At 49.7% G+C, this 16,659-nt stretch overlaps 4 protein-coding genes across 4 annotated transcripts; 2 read left to right on the top strand and 2 right to left on the bottom strand.

Annotated features, from left to right (window-relative positions):
• Positions 1-1,437: 1,437 nt before the first annotated feature.
• On the top strand, positions 1,438-3,314 carry PVX_089945 (RNA-binding protein of pumilio/mpt5 family, putative; the record flags this gene model as incomplete). Its single annotated transcript, XM_001615031.1, has 4 exons — positions 1,438-2,537; positions 2,728-2,814; positions 3,012-3,157; positions 3,274-3,314. 4 exons carry the CDS (start codon positions 1,438-1,440, stop codon positions 3,312-3,314), a joined length of 1,374 nt encoding a protein of 457 aa, XP_001615081.1.
• A 738-nt stretch (positions 3,315-4,052) lies between these two features.
• PVX_089940 (hypothetical protein, conserved) lies at positions 4,053-5,478 on the bottom strand. The gene is made up of 2 exons (XM_001615030.1): positions 4,554-5,478; positions 4,053-4,427 (listed from the first exon to the last, which is right to left on the bottom strand). The coding sequence occupies exons 1-2, from the start codon at positions 5,185-5,187 to the stop codon at positions 4,126-4,128; spliced, it is 936 nt and encodes a 311-aa protein (XP_001615080.1). The 5' UTR covers positions 5,188-5,478; the 3' UTR covers positions 4,053-4,125.
• Positions 5,479-7,651: 2,173 nt separating this feature from the next.
• On the top strand, positions 7,652-14,448 carry PVX_089935 (hypothetical protein, conserved; the record flags this gene model as incomplete). Its single annotated transcript, XM_001615029.1, has 2 exons — positions 7,652-14,143; positions 14,398-14,448. 2 exons carry the CDS (start codon positions 7,652-7,654, stop codon positions 14,446-14,448), a joined length of 6,543 nt encoding a protein of 2,180 aa, XP_001615079.1.
• A 1,055-nt stretch (positions 14,449-15,503) lies between these two features.
• Positions 15,504-16,495, bottom strand: PVX_089930 (small GTP-binding protein sar1, putative; the record flags this gene model as incomplete). Its single annotated transcript, XM_001615028.1, has 3 exons — positions 15,504-16,000; positions 16,238-16,299; positions 16,467-16,495. 3 exons carry the CDS (start codon positions 16,493-16,495, stop codon positions 15,504-15,506), a joined length of 588 nt encoding a protein of 195 aa, XP_001615078.1.
• Positions 16,496-16,659: the final 164 nt, after the last annotated feature.

The raw sequence follows: 16,659 nt of genomic DNA, 5'->3' as shown, positions 1-16,659 counted from the left end.
CACAGCACACATGGCACATGCACGTGGGGTTCTTCCATGACGTGCTCGTTCGGACAACTTCGGCAGGCCCCACCTCCGTTCGAAAAACCGAGCCTGACTGGGGGTGCTCGCAGAGAAGGGGGAGCCTTCCCCAGCCATGTGTGCATGCGATTTATGCAGGGCATAAAAACTGATGCGGTCAGGGGCGGCCAGGTTGCTTCGGCCCTGGTGCGGGCTCCCGCTGTTTTCTCTGCCGTTAGGCTGGGGCCGAGGGGCCAGAAGTTGGTCAAACAGTAGCGAACATGCAGCGGCTACACAGTGGAAAAATAAAGCCACACTGATGCCACAGGGAAGTTACAGTGAAGTTACAGTGATGTTGCAGCGATGTTACAGTGATGCCAAGTTGCCACCGCATTGACGCTGCTGCAAAAGCCCACGTTGCATGCCCCTTCGAAAAATAGAGAAAGTCAGGTGAGTCTGCAGCGAAGCCTGAGACGCAGCAATTGACTACAAATTTTGCGCCCATTTTTGTGCCCATTTTGAGGCGAACCAGGGGATGCGGCTCCCATGCGCATGGCCCAATGCTCGACCCCCCGCATTACCAACTCTCCCACAAGAAGAGGTGACCCATTTTGCCGCCTGCACATCAGTTAACCCTGACCGTTACATGATAAGCTTTGAACTGTAATCCAGGCATGTCGTGACCTCATTGCGTAAAAGATAATTTCCCTTTCATTTCATTTCATTTCATTTAATTTAATTTAATTTAATTTAATTTAATTTAATTTAATTTGATTTGATTTGATTTGATTTGATTTGATTTGATTTAATTTTTTTTTTTTTTTTTTTTTTTTTCAATCCCCCATAGTGTACATTCCCCCCCTGTCTTAGTTTCACTCGCGTTCCTTCGTGGGGAACCACCAACGAGCGCAGCGTTTGTCTTCGTATAGCCACGTTGTCCAGCTGGCAGACCGCCCCTTGGGCATCTCCTTTCGTTTGCATTTATCCCATCGCGGGGGAACAAGCCTCCCCATCAGAGAAGTCTGCCCAGGAGAGAAGTCTCCCCCGCAGAGAAGTCCCCCTCGTGGGCTGATTCGCCCCTCTGTGGGAATGTGTACACATACGCCCATGTATATTTGTATGTGTTTGTGAGGAGCCCACTCGTGGCTGCAGATCTGCCCTTTTTTTTTATTCTGTTTTTTTCTTTTCCCCATTGGAAGGTCACTGGTTGGCCAAGTTTTGCCTCCAAGGAGATTCACTCGCCCCCCTCACCTGTGCCATCAAGGAGATTTCCTCTCCCCCCTCACCTGCGCCACCTCCCCGTTGCGCGTTTACCTTCGGAGCGCCACTCCTCCAACTCCGTGCGATGTCCTCCTCTTCGCCTCCCCCTCTCCACCAAAAGTAACCAGGCGCGACCGCAACTACACGCAGTGCCCCTCCGCCGGCTTCTCCCAAAGGATGGAGTCTGCCTTCCTTGATGAGTCCCTCCCGAGCGATGAGCTGAACCACATAATGATTGAGTTTCCCCTAAAGGATCAATTGGACTACCTGCAGAAGCTGCATTCGTGCTCGATCACCTACGAGGGCAGTCCCGCTGCCAGCGCGGAGGTGCTGTGCCTGCCGACGCCCCTCACGGGGGAGCACTTTGCCTTTCTGCTCGAGGGGGGCGCAGCTGATTTAGACGTCACGGAGGGGAGCTCAGCAGATGAAGGCGCCGCAAATGTAGGCGAAGATGGTCCAGACGCCACGGAGGGAAGCTCAGCAGATGAAGGCGCCGCAAATGTAGGCGAAGCTGAATGGTCGTTAGGCAGTGAAAATCTCGATGCCGCTACCCCCCCCGCGGGGGGGAACGCCGGTCGGGAGAAACTCATGCGCGACATCCTCTTCCTGTGCTTCCACAAGAACGGGTGCGAATACATAATAAAGAAGATGAAGGAGAGCGAAAACACAGAGGAAAAAAGGATAATACAAAAATCGCTCCTACTAGATGCAGCGTCCCTATGCCCAGACGTCTACGGAAGTTACGTTGCCCAAAGTGTATTCGACCTAAGTGATGATACATATAAGGAGCGCTTCACAGATGAGTTCCTCAAACAGACCAGCTTCCTCTCTCTCCACACATATGGGTGTAGACTCATACAGAAGTCGCTGGAATCTCTGGGCAATGAGTACAAGAGTAAAATTTTTAAAGAGCTACAGAATGACTTAATTACCTACATCTGCCATCAAAATGGGAACCACGTGATACAGAAGTGCATCGAAGTGTTGCCATCTGGACACATAGACACCATCATAAGTAATATTGAGGAGTACTTGCCTTTTTTAAGCTCCCATGCGTATGGGTGTCGAATCGTCCAACGCATTTACGAAATTGGGAGTGCCAACCAGATAAACAGGCTCAATGAGAAAATTGTGAAGAAGATACATTTAATTAAAAACAGGTATGGCAATTACGTCATTCAAAAGTGCTTTGAGCACTCGGACGATGCAGTCAGGTTCACCATCACCGATGAGATTGTCACCGATATTTACAAGTTGGCTGCTCACAAGTATGCCTGGTAAGTGGGCTCACCGGATGGGCGTAAAGTGATCTGCTGGGGGGTGGCGGTGGTCCCAAGGGGGGGCCCACAGACCTGTGCAAGAGTAGCAGATCGTATCAATATGCTATCGTGTATAATGCCGCCAAAATGGACTCCTTTTTTTTTTATTTTTTTTTTTTTATTTTCCCCTTCCGCCTCCCCCCCGCAGCAACATCATCGAGAAGATCCTCCTCAAAAAGGAATACAAATATAAAAAAAAAATCATCAAGAAAATTGTGAGTGACATTTCGGATGGGTAGGTGACGCAGCGTTGCAGCGGGCGGTGTGCCCCTGGGGGAGAGACAGTTTGGGGGAAAGCACACTCCCCATTGGGTCCTCCAACACGTGATGTGGCCACCCCGCACTACACTAGTACGCCGCCTTTTCACTCGCTTCACCACTCCTCCTGCCAACTCTAACTACCTCACCACGTGATCACCCCCCCCCCCCCAGGAACGACAGCATCATCGCCATTTGTAAAGACTGCTACGGAAACTTCATGATGCAGAAACTGCTGACCACGTGCAGGCGGAAGGAGAGAACCGTAATTATCAAAACGATCATAGAGAACGTCGACAAGCTTAAGGACGAGACGTACGGTAGGGCCTTCTTCAACCCCCCCCAGGGGGGGTAGAAGCACTGCTCACATAATTGCCACTTGTAGACACTTTTTCCTCCCCCCCACCTGCACATCGCCATCCCGTTCATTTTACAGGCAAGTACATCTTGAGAGCGATCAGCAACCTGGAAACGTAGAATCCTAATTCGCTTGACGAGGGTCCTCAGGGGACCCTTTCCGCACGCCCAGAAAGGGTAGAGGCGAGGCGGAATTTTTTTTTTTTTTTTTCCCCATCATATAGTGAATATGCATACAGAGTGGTACGCGCCCCCTGAGGCATGGGTCGACCCACCGTCTCTGTCTGCACCTTTGCGGTGATTGCCCCTCTTTTGGTGAGAGCTCCATCCACTGTTCATTTCAGCCGCGTTGACCTTTCATTGCGACTTCGTTCATCCCGACTTCTTTCACTTATGCGCCCTTTTCCCCAATGAACGCCCGCCCCACCTTAATGGTGCCCCCACTACAACTGGCATCTCGCAAAAGAGCTCTCCACGTCTGCCTTCGCAGTTGTGTGTTTAGCATCTATTCGTTGGGAAGTTGCGCGTCTAGCATCCATTCACTGGGATGTTGCCCGTTTAGCCGCTCCCAACCGAAGTGAGGGCGGCAGTAGACAACTCACCGTCCTAGCGGTACTTACATTAAAGCAACTTTTCGTTCGTCATTTGATACTGTTCAGTTTAGGTGCAACGGGGGGGAGAGAAAAGGAAAAAAAAAAAAAGAAGTAGATGCACGTGGGTGGTGGTCAACAGAGAAGGCACCCCCAAACGGGTAGCCCCCGTAGCGCATTCAAACGAATGATGGGAATGGGCGCGAGTTCCTCCCCGGTCTCACCTCATCGCAAATTGATTTTTTTTTTTTTTTTTCTTCTTTTTTTTGCAAGCGTAATGTGCGAAATGTGCAAAATGGCTAGGCTCGCTAGAACCGCTTTACCAGCGCATGGCGCGAGAGCTACTCCACCGATTCGTCACAGGAGCCTTCCGAAGTGAACTTTTTGCAAACGCAAGAATAAACAAGGAGGTATTTTCTGTCATCCTCTATACCATTTTCGTTGCTGAATCTGAACCCATTTACTCTCGAAACATTGGAAGAAGGGATCAATTCCATGAGCCTTTTTCCGTCGAAGTTTGCGCTGTCGTAAGAGAAGGGGACGCACATCTGGTACGTCTTGGGGCACCCTGTTTCTCTGCAGGAAATGTTGATGTTGGGCATCTGCACCCACTTGAGGTTTTGCTGCAGCAGGTTCTGCTGGTCTGCACGGGGGGTGGCAGCGCAGGGGGGAGCAATGCACGGTGGATCAACACATATTGTAAACATATTATAAACACAGTGCAACCACATTGTAGCCACATGCACATTGCTCAGAATCTACTGCCTACCTGGCTGGGACAAAGAGTCCACCTCCTTTATCGCCCTCTCATTCGTCGACTCGAAAAAGGTGAAGTGATTTGAGGGGGGCTCATGTAGGTTGTTCTCTTCGTCCATTTCATCCTCAAATGATTTTCTCCAGTTGTGTGGTGAAACATCACTGAGGTGTCCTACCCCTCGGGAGCTGCTTCTGGACTTTTCTACTCCGAATCGGCTCTCCAGCTGGTCTTCCACTTCGTCTTCCACTTCGTCTCCCAGTTGGTCTTCCATTTCGTCTTCCACTTCGTCTTCCTTTTCGTTTTCCACTTCGTCTTCCACTTCGTCTTCCACTTTGTCTTCCACTTTGTCTTCCACTTTGTCTACTGCTTCGTCTCCCTGCTTGTCCTCCAACTCGTCTTCCACGTTGCCCTCCCCCTGCGTATCCCCCTTCTCAACTGCGCTGAATTTCCCCACCTCCGTCGGGTTGCTCACCCCCAGGTGGTGCTGCACATTCTTGCTACTCGTCTTGTGCCCCCCCTTTCCTTTGTTGAGCACACGGATGTTGCACTTGGCAACTGGGAAGAAGACCCCCCCGTGGTCATGACCAACTAAAGTGATGAGCGCCCCCAAGAGGGACAAAAGGAAACCACGCGAATAGCGCACCATCGTTTGTATGAAAGTATGAGATATCGTTTGAAGGGGCCTATATCCCTGTGTTTTTTTTTTTTTTTTTTCCTCTCTGTATGGAATACCTAATGGAGCTGATCGTCTACATGTGTACGATTCGTTTCTAGTAATAATCTCACACCTTTAGAGGTAAGATGGCGAAAAGGTATGCGCGGGGAGGGGGTAAAAAAAAAAAAATCTGTTAATCGGTTAATCAGTTAAGCGGCACCTACGGGGGGGCAGCGCACACACATACATGTAGAAGTGCTGCTCATCGCTCAACTTTGCTTCATTATTGCATGCTTGCACGTTTTCCAAAAATTGAGAGGGGAAATAGTGTCCGCTGGGGAACCCAATCTGTGTGCGCCTCAAACGTGATCAAATTTTTTTTTTTTTTTTTAATTTCATTGTATTGCAAATTTTATTCTGAACAGGTCAGGGAAAAAAAAAAAAAAAAAAAAAACTCCATACAGCTAGCCAACTTCGCAACTGTAGGATGTGTGCTTGATCTTTATGGGTGCCATTTTTTGATCATTTTTTTTTCCAGCTATGAACATTTTTGCTTAAAACGGGTAGACCGTAGCTTCCCCCTTTTGGCAGTTCCCCAAATGGGAAATTAAGGGGATACCCTCTTTTTATTCTTCCCCCACGTGAAGGGCGTTCTCGGGGGGAAGCGCGACATCCGCCCCCCTGTGTACACATGTGTGTAGGGACATGTGCGTAAATGTCCAAGTGCGTAGGGACATATGCGTATATGCCCATGTGCTCATATGGCTATGCGTGGATGCGCCCCCGAATAGCTCCACAAAAGTTGTGTCACCTCAGCACAGGTTCGTAAAAGTGAAGGAATCGAATGAACCGACGGGGAGGGACAAAACAATCCTCCTCTTAACGTTACTGTGGTAGTTATTTTTCACAGGGGTGGGCAAAAACGACCAGGTCAAAACGAGAAAAATAATAAAAATAAAATACAATAAAATAAAACAAAATAAATTCCGCTCACCGGCACATGCGACAATTTCGAATGAAGCTTTTCAGTTGTGTACCCACCAAGGATGCCTCCCTCATCACATGTAATCCTCCACCCTTTGTGAACATGTGCCTTGTGGTGACACGAATGATTAGCTAACTGAGCGAAGATAAAGACACATTGCATTATTTCCCTATGCACACGGAATTGCTCTTTTTTTTTCTTTCCTTTTAACTGTGAAATGGTTACCCCCCAAGTGCAGAATTTACGATTTTCCTTTTTCTCGATAACGTGGGGCCTCCCTCTTTGGAAGCTTCCCCCGACACAACTGCTCTGGTGGTTGTTTCAGTGCGAATGCTCCAATCGTGCTCTATCGAATGGGCCAACAAAAGCGGTTCTTTAAAAAGGAGAGACATCACGTCAGTGGATATCTGATGGTGTAGACTACTGTTGTCACTACACACAGTTTATCGGGACAAGTACCCCCACGGTAAAGCCCTTTCTTAATGACCCCCCACTTGGACAGTGTGCCCTTCCAGACGAGCGCGCTTTCTACATCTCGTGTCAGCCCTTGCCACTTTTTCGTTCATTTCGCTGGAGAGTTACAAAAAGGAAAAGAAAAAGAACATCCACGTGGAGGTTGTCACTATGTGCACTATGTACTGTGCTGCCGCAGCTCCTTCATCCTAAGTGACAACATTGCGTAAAGAAAGTCAGATGCGCACGCGCGCGGGCATGATTCACCCCCCCTCTAACAGTTTTCCTTCAATTGTGCTAATCGGGATGCACCTTTCGGAAGCTGCTTCTGCTTCGCTTTTTATCCCCTCGGTGATGTAACGAAATTGTTTTATTTATTTTTGTTCTTTTTTTTTTTCCCCTTTTTCTTTCTGCTAACCGTTCAGGCGTTCCGCCCAGCAAATGCACAAACTGGGGCAAAAAAAAAAAAAAAAAAAAAAAAAACTCCCAATGGACACTTTAATGCGAACAAATCTTTCAGTAGAGAAAAGGAACCAGTTTAGAGCCCACTGAGGGAAAGCCATCTGTAAGATCGCAAAAAAAAAAAAAAAAAAAAAAAAACACAGAGCGCCCCTTTGGGATTTTACGCAGTTGAAACCTTACCTCTTCTTAACACGATACCAATATAATGAAAAAAAAGGAAGCGGCAGAATCTGAAGCGACTTTCAAATTTGTGCCTGTAGGAAGTGGAGGATTTTTCAGCGCTTCGGTGAGGGGAAGTCCGATCGTCCCTGTAGGTCCTTTTTTATGGCCTCGTTCAGACGTGGTAGAGGCGCGACAAAGCAGACATGCGGCCCAGTGTGCCGTTCGCTTTTTCTCCCCGCGATGTGCGCAAAAAAAAAAAGGGGGGGATGGTACTACATAGGTAGTTGCGAGCAGCTAAGGGGCAGTAGTTAGTGGCTACCAGATCGATAGGCACTTCACCCCCGGAGAAGTGGCGGCAGAAGCGGTAGCAGCTGTGGCAGCCGCTGGAGCAGAATGGAGGAGAGGCTGAACCTGTACTTCTACCCCCTGCAGAGGCTGAAGATCTATGGAGAGCCAAACAAGATAGAGGTGGCGCTAACCCCGCTTAAGCACACAGACCGAGGAAAGGAGGAAGGAATAGCATCGCTAAATTGCAGGCCGGTGGAAAACCCACACATGGTGTACGACGCGCTAAATGCTAACATACTAAATGAAATTAAAAATTTCCACGCGAACGATAAGGTGTACCATGTGGTGGCCTCGACTGAGCATTCGACTCGGGGGAAGGCGAAGGGGCGCGACTGGGATGGAGGGGGAGACGAGGAGGAGAACGAGGAAGGGGGGGAAGAGGACGATGGGGAGGACGCCGAGGTTGAAGACGATGAGGATGATGTGGAGGAGGAGAAGGAGGAGGACGACGATGGGGAGGACTACCGTGACGACTGCTACTACACAGATGCGGACTCAAATCCGGATGAACATGGCGAGGCTCCCCCAACGCGCGCAGATGGAACGCTCCCCAAGAGAGGGGACAACTCGAGTAAAAGTCAGACGCACCGCTGGAGCGGGGCAGTCGGCGACAGGAAAAGGGCAATACGGAGCTGCATCAACTTCCTGCGCAACTCGCGCCATTACGAGAGGGAAATCCGCAGAGACCACACCAGGGTGCGGGCATCACTAGACGTGGTTAACACCCTGGCCACCTTTTACATAGACAAGAGCATGCACCTGGACAGCAGGTACGCATACGACCTTCGCGTCAACGTCAAGTGCCCCGTTTTGGTGATGCCCGGCGGGTTCTACAATAATGAAGTGAAGCTGATGGAGGCGCAAATTGGCGAGTGTGTTTACGATCAAGCGGCGGGGAGTGGTCTGCCAGGGGGGAGTGGTCTGCCAGGGGGGAGCGGTTTCCCTGGGGGGAGCCCCCCCCCCGGCGAGTACCTGCCCGTGAACCTGAAGCTCCAGTTCGACAACGAGGTGACCATCGTGCCGACGAACCTGTCCACGGGGAACTACGACGCGAACGAGAGGGGACTCCTGCCCACCTACTACAGGTACTCACACAAGCTGGGGCTCGCCAAAGAGTACAACCGAAAGCGCTCCTATCGAAACGATTATAAAATTGAAGGGAATCACCTCCTCTACAAACTGGACAGAAGCTTCACCGAGTTGAGTCAAAAGGAGTCCATTGCTGTCAGCAAGTATTTAAAAATAAAGGAAATAAAAACGGACACGAATAATATTAACGAGTCGGTTGTGTATGCCCGGAATGACGTCGGGCTGGTCATTTTCCAGGTGCAGTACGCTCCGGGGGAGGGGTTCCCTTGGGGTGGTGCGCAGGAGGGCCCACTCTATGGGGGAGAAGAACTCGACGAGGGAGAAAAACTCGATGAGGGCGATTGGCACACCTCCCATATATGGCAAAGGAACAGGTGCGCTGCGCGTGAGGAGGCGTTCCCCATTTTGGACTACAAGATAAAAGTGGCCAAGGACATCCTCCTGTTTGACCGGCTGATGCAAATCTGCCCGAGCACGTGGTCCTACGGGAGGTGCACCCTGCTGGGGAATTACAACAGTTTGTATTCCTACGACTTAGAAACGAACCTACTAGAAATCGTCGAGTTGAAGAAGAGAGGGGGGTACTTCAAAAAATATGATACTGCTCTCTGCCTGTGCTACCTCCAAGATGATAACACTCTCCTGCTGGGATGCCGCAGCTTATATGTGTATGACAAAAGGGAGAAATTCCTCACCCGGTTTAACACAAGCAGTAGTGGCGTCAAGAGAGTGTCCAAGAAGACCATCGGGCAGAAGGCACGAGATCATTTCTTGGCTGGCATTCCATTAGAAATGAAAACACAGCAAGAAAATGCATTGTATGAAGATAAAAATAGATCCCATTTTAATAGAGGCTACACAGCAGTTGCCAAGAACCCAGACTTCCCCTTTATCGTTGCATCTGTGAATGCTTCCTTTAACGTTATAGAAGTTTGGGATCTAAGGAACCAATTTGAACCCGTCTTTCTCTTCCCATTAAACATTTCTGAATTCACAGAATCTCATTTTAGACACATCGAGTGGATCTCCATCCCCCCAGGTGGACACAACGGCTATGAGCAGAGGACGAGATACAATTTGCTTACCTTTTCTTACTATGAGAGCTTGGTCTACGTACGGAGGATTTCAATTCGTGATGACTTTACGGGCTACAAAGATTTGGGGATGCAGGCCTATACAAATGGGGCCCTCAGTTTTGCCTACAACTACACGTTTGGGGGGAAGGAAGCCCTGGGGGGGGCAGCCTTAGAGAGGACTTCCAACCTGGGGGGGGCACCCTTAGAGGGAACCTCCAACCGGGGGGGGGCAGCCTTAGAGAGGACTTCCAACCTGGGGCACCCCCCTCCTTCTACCCACGCAGAGGAGGTAAACAACGCAGTTGCTTCTTCCCTCGGTCAGGACAAACGGGAACACGATTTCTCTCTGGATAGATTGTGCGCCCAAGGGGGGAGCGCCACTCTCATGGGGGATAATGGCAAGCAACCCGCGGAGTGCCCTCTACAACGCTCGCATAACGATGGTGATGAGGAAGCGGCCCCCCAGGTGGAGGTAGCTCCCCAAGTGGAACCCCTCCTCGCAAACCACATGCACCTGCGGGAGGACATCCCCTTCAACCACATATTCAGCTACAAAACGGTGAAGATGCACGTGGAGGAGTCCCTCCTGGTGGACACGGCCAAGTTCACCCCCATGCAGAAGAACAAAACGGAGTCGATCAGACTCATCTCCGACCACGCCAAATACAGTTCCATCAACAGCAACATGTATAATTTATTTTTCGGGGTCTATGGGATGAAATTCGTGCAATTGTGTGTGCCGGTTTTGTACTGCAGTGGAGAGGCTGAGGGGGGCGCTCTCAGGGGGGCACTTCCCAGAGGGGCACCTCCAATAGGGGCACTTCCAATAGGGGCACTCCCAATAGGGGAACACCTCGAGGAACGCTTCTACTTCGACGGGAAGAGCACCCGGACGCGGAAATATTTTGTGAAGAAAAAAAACACAGAAGGGAGGGGACCCCCCGTGAAGAGGCAAGAAATCGTGGGGATCAAATTTGACTACGTTCAGTTCATTTTGCACACGAACTCTGGGGGGCAACTGTTCTGCACGCCCGTCAACTTGTGCGTGAGAAACCTTCCTCAGGAGCAGGCGAAGGGGTGGCTCCCCGTAAATCGGCCCTACGCGGCGAGCACCTACCGCAATGAGGGCCTCTCCGCGATGCTCGGCGGGTTCGCCGACCTGTTGCAGAATAGGCGGCGCGGTGGGGAGGAGCGGCGCGACGCGGACACGGAGCAACGCCCTGGAGAGGCGAAGCAAAACCCTGAAGAGACGAAGCAACACCCTGAAGAGACGAAGCAACGCCCTGGAGAAACCCCGCCGCAGTCTGCCGACTGGTCGCCAAACCCACACATCTACGGCGAGCAGCAGCAAGACGAATTCAACTTTCTCAATGCAAACGATTTAGAAGGGATCATGTCAAACGGGGTCGACCGCGTAGAAGGGGGTGTCCATTCCCCCACGGTGGAGGAAAAAAATAGCAAAAAAAAAAGCCAAAAAAAAATAGAAATGATGGATGCCGAGCAGCAGGGGAAGTTCACCCCCCATGTTGACTTCCTGCAACTGAGCAAGGACAATTACGAAATGTTAAAGCACACAGAGTCTCCCTTCCACAACGTAACTTACGAGTGCCTAAACCACTTGTTCAAGCTAATGTGTCGAGACAAAATCCTAGTCGTGCAGAATAATAGAAACGCCATAAAGATTTATAGCTTGAGGAAAGGGTTCCAATTAAGCAAAACGCTTGTCTTCAAAATTAGGGGGTGCCTTGAGAGGGAGCTCTCTTCGTCTAACTCGCCGTCCGCCACCCTGGTTGAGGAGTTGCCTGACCATGTTCATCAGAAAACGGGGGAAGTGAGGGGTTTACCGGTGGATAGGCAGTCTTCCTGCTGTGACCCCGTCGGGGGGTCTCTCACAACGCCAGATGCAATTCCCCCGCAGGGTCGACACGGTAGTAGATTCCCCGCTTTAGGCCCCTCCCCTGCTAACTGCAACGAGGAGGAGGCACCTAATGAGGTGAACAGATTGACCAACCAGGATGCTTCTTCGGGGGAAGAAGAAAAGGAGGAGGGGGTACCTGAACGCGCAAGGGGAAATCGGGAGAAAAGCCTCACGCAGGACGTCACGCAGGGCACCGCGCAGGGTATAACGAAGAGTGTCACACGAAGGGACCCCCCCGGAGAAGGCAACATCCGCAGCTGCGCCAGCGGAAAGCCCCCCAAGCGTGCGCCGAAACAGTCGGACTTGATCATCGAGCGGATGCAGGAGTGGACCCGGGGCGGCAACCCCCAGAGGGGAAGAAACCCCACCAGTGGAAGCACCGCGGAGAGGGGACAACAAAACGGAAAAGGGAACAGAAAAAAGAGCATAAAAAAGAGCAGAAAAAAGAACAAAATATACGAGAAGAACAAAAAAGTGACTCCCTCCCAGTGCCGCAACAGTGAGACCCTCTGCTCGAAGCACAGCCTTTACGAGCTCTTTGCAAAATATAATGTAAGGGACGAGTTTAAGCACGACGTCATTCAGACCAATCTTGTTCCCAATTGCAGTTACGTTAATGTAAATTACCTGAACAAGACATTCTTTAGGGAAAGGAAATATGCCTTCTGCACTTTTCACCTGAACAAATTTTTTTATGTGCAAACGGTGGCCGACTTGACGCTGTCTGCCTATGGGCTGACTGACCAGATGAGGAGCCAGTTTGTGAGGGACAGCCGTCCGTACGTGACCTACTCGCCCAATTTGCAGCCCAGTCGGATTCTCAAGGGGGCGCCCGAGAGGGTGGGAAGCGGTGGAGGAGATAGCAGCGGAGGCAACGGCGATGGGCGCGAATTCCCTAACCACAGTGAGACACTCTTTTACGAACAGAGCGCCTTTAACCTTCCGGCACTGCTGCTAAACCTGCTGGGCGAGAAGGAAAGCGTCACTCACAGCTTTGGGGAAGCGAAGGAAAAGCGTAACGGCCACAAACGTAGTAACAACGTAGAAGAGGAGGAAGCACCCCCCATCGAAGTGGACCCAGATTTCGACCAATTCGGGCAGATCACCAACTTTTTGTCCCCAAATGAGGGCTACCCATTTGACGCGCTGGGAGAATTAAACGGACACGTAGAGGAAGGGAACGACTATCATCAACCGAGCGAGCAGCAAAGCAGTGGAAGCAATGTGGACCCCTTTGGTAATTTTGTGCAGAATGAGGGGGCAGAAGAAATTGGCGATTTTAAGAAGTCCCCCCGGGGAGATCTACCACAGGTGGGAGCAGCCACCAAACGGGGAGAAACCGCCAAGGGAAGATACCCCCTGTCGGTCCTAACACACGCGCACAAGATGAAGGAGCTGCTCTGCCTGTACAACCAGGGAGGAGTGCAGCACATCCTGGATACAATGAAAAAAGCAAAGTTGGGAAAAAGAAATAAAAAAAAAAAAAAAAAAAAAAACGAAAAGCGGGTGAGGAAACTCTGCGAGGATGTCTCCAAAGAACTGAACAAATGTGTGGCCGTAAAAAACTTCCTCTTTTACGACGCGCCCATTTGTTTCTGCCTGTATGGAAATGACCCGAATAATAAAAGGCAATACAACACCTACATAAATTCGTATACGTTCCTTTTCAACGTGGTACGATTCTTCGGCAACAACGCTGCGGTTGGGGATGAAATTGGGCGACTCTACCTACATGGCTGTCTGTCGTCTGCTTGTGAAAAGGAAAGTGCTGAAATGGCAGCCCATTGCTTAAGTGAAGAGGGCCACCAGAATGGGAAAACTTCACTCAAAGGGCAATCTTCCCCTCAGGTGGATGAAACAGCTGAGGGGGGGGACCCCTTCTGGGAGGATGACCCCTTCGTGCGACTGAGACGTGCCAGTCGTATTAACAGCTTGGACAGCAGGGATGGACTCCCCAATTACGACCACCTGCTTCACAAATTCAAAAGGAGTGGCCTACTCTTCATGAGCAAAGACATCACGTACCAAACGTTCCAACACATACTGCAGAATGAGTACTACATCCCTGTGCCGAAATATATGAAAAACGACATCAAAATGAATGAAAAGAATTTCCAGTGCACTCCAGTCAGCTGCTTCAAAAATCATGTCATTGGGTTTTACAACAAAAAATTATCGGACGTATACAATTCCATCGATTTTCGCGATTTAAAAAAATTTGACATGCACCAGTATGTATACCACGAATACTTTAACCTTTCGGGCATTCAGACGGGCACCTCTGGAAGTGCCACTTTGGATAAGTACATAGACCATGGAGAGGGGAAGTGTAGCAATTCAGCTGCTTTAGGTGGTTTTAAAGGAGGTTACAAAATGGACTGCGCTTTGCTGAACAAGCTGTATAAGTTGTGGCCCAGTGAATCCCACAGCTGCGAATCCGGGGGGGATTACTTGGTAAGTTAAGTTATCATCACCACGTTTGGTTTATCCCCCAAAGGGAAAGAAAAAAAAAGAAAAAAAAAAGGGGGGAAAGAGTTGTACCCATTTTTTTTCATTTCGCGCTGCTGAAGTTACACCAGTGTAGCTACACCAATGTGTCCACTCGTGTGTGCAAAAAGTGGTCACCAAATTTTGCCTGCACCGTTCAGGTGTATTTTACCCATTTTGTTCATTATGGAGGGAATTTTTTTTTTTTTTTTTTTGTGCAGGAAATGATGAAGACGCTGGAAAATAGGAAAAAGGCTATCTTTCACAAGTAGTTTTTTTATCATCTGTAGAGAAGGATTAGACACAGGGGAGGGGGGTTTCTTCGTGTGGTTAGCTCTCTCCATGTTACGACAAAATTTGTGTAGCATTCTTCCCAGTTGGTTTTCCCACTTCGATAAAGCCCCATGGGATGGGTTACTCTTCCATGGTCACCATGTAGCTAGCTGAAAAATTGCTTATCGCATCGCATCGCAAAAGTGAGCACATGGAGATACTTCGCATGGCCCATTTGTTTGCGCTGACTTCCCCGTTTATGCCCCTTCCTCTGCGGGAACATTTATAGGAATATGATTCGCCTATGAGTTGGCACACCATTACGCGTGCCCCCTTTGTGCACCTCCCCCCTCTCCCTTATTTTGCTATTTCCTCTACGCCTTGAACACCCCCCGTCGTAGACCCTACACAACGCGCCCACTTTGATCCTCCCGTGAGTGCGCTTTTCACACACGTTAAAGCTCATTCCGTTTGTCAAAAATGAAGGGGTGCCTAAATTCGCTCCAGGAGCGCGCCTTGCCTGCAAAGGTACGCACTTGTGCATACGTACGTGCGCACAGGGGTACCCCCCTTTCCCCCGATTGGACATTCATCCTCCTTTTTAAATAAATTAGACAAAGATTGTTGGTTTAAAAAAAAAAAAAAAAATAAAAAAAAAAAAAGGCTAATTTTTTTTTTTTTTTTCATAATGTACTTTAAACCTTTTGTTTCTGTACACATAAACATATGGGCTATATATGCATGCGTCTGTGCATATACGAACGCGTTTTGATATGTAACAAAGTGGCTGTAAAATGGGTGCGCAAATCGCATGAGGGGACATATGGGCGCACGTGCATGGGTGAACGAATGCTCATGCGCAGGTACATACATATATACACACGTTTAAACAATGGGGGGAGTGCTACGTTGTGGAAGGTGGGTGGCGGTCGGGCCCATTAGCGCCTAATCCTCAGCTGATCCGCGGCGCTGTCAAACCTGGCGTTGTCTATCGTTCTGGCCGCCTCCTCCGTGGTGCCTCGGCTGCCCCGCTCACCGCTAAAAGGCAAACTCATCACGTCAGAAACTGCGATATCCACTTGAAGGCCGCTGCGTAACCCATCCTTCTTATGACGCTGCACATGAAGAGCTCAACTGGCCTCACCCCCGAATTCCCCTTCATGTTATGCACAGTCAGGTTGGAAAATAAATTTAAATGTTGCCTCAATTCATCTTCGCTAGCTGCATCAGGCTTGTCGATTTTATTCCCCAGGACAACAAAGGGGACGTTACTTAACTCTTCCGTTTCGAGGAGGTGCTTTAACTCCTCTCTTGCCTCATCAAATCTCGACCTGTCCGTTGTATCGATCATAAATACCACAGCGTCCACCGCTGCGAAATAGTCCCTCCAGATTCTCCTGGCCGTTTCATGTCCTCCAAGGTCAAATGTTTTGAATCTTATTTTCCCCACAACTAGTTCTTCTGAATGGGGGTGCAGCGTGGGTACGTGCTGGGCCACCCGGTCGTCTTTTAGCATGTGCAGGAGGGTTGTTTTCCCGGCGTTGTCCAGGCCTGCGCGGGGGGGAGGGGCAGATGAGAAGTGCGCGTGAAGAAGCGATGGCCCATTTAACCTCTCCTCTCTCACATTACTCATCGTTTAGCGTTCATTTTCGTTGCTCAATCTGCGCAACGGTGGGCGCTTCTCCCTTCTGGGGAGGCCTGCCACAGCGCCCGTTCCGCTTTGCCTTAAACATGCACACGTGTACATATGTGTGTGCGCACACCCCCTCACGAGTGTAGCGGTGGTACCTAAAAATAATATCCTTGCGCTCTTCTGTGATAGGCCCAAATGTGCCAAGATGTCCCTAAACCTGAAGGGGGGAGGGAGACGCGCAAAGGTATGAGACGTGTCGGATGAGAGCCGGCGGGTGAGAGGATGTGACAAGCGGTCATGCTGCCCAACGCGCAAACGCTCAATCGAACGAACAAGCGGGGGAACATCTTTTTCCACCCCCTGCTCATATGCCTTTGCGCCCACTTCATGACTAACCAATTTATGATGAACATTTTTAATTATTCTCATCAAAAGGGTTGTATTTCTCTCTTCGTCTGTTATCTTGATTTTTTTTTTTTTTTTTTTTTTTTCCTTCTCCTTACAACATGTATTATTGTCACTTAAAAAAAAATGTAAAAATCTATATGTATATGCTATATGCATACACTTGTACATG

The sequence above is a fragment of the Plasmodium vivax genome, chromosome 5 (genome assembly GCF_000002415.2).
Source record: "Plasmodium vivax chromosome 5, whole genome shotgun sequence".
Taxonomy (NCBI): Eukaryota; Apicomplexa; class Aconoidasida; order Haemosporida; family Plasmodiidae; genus Plasmodium; species Plasmodium vivax.
This window is presented reverse-complemented; position numbering and strand designations above follow the sequence as displayed.

What these genes read in the sequence shown, in the direction of transcription:
- PVX_089940 (XM_001615030.1), bottom strand. Translation starts at nt 5,187, where the DNA reads ATGGTGCGCTATTCGCGTGGTTTCCTTTTGTCCCTCTTGGGGGCGCTC. An exon ending in GGACTCTTTGTCCCAGCCAG is followed by an intron (nt 4,428 to 4,553) that starts GTAGGCAGTAGA and finishes CCCCCCGTGCAG; the next exon opens with ACCAGCAGAACCTGCTGCAG.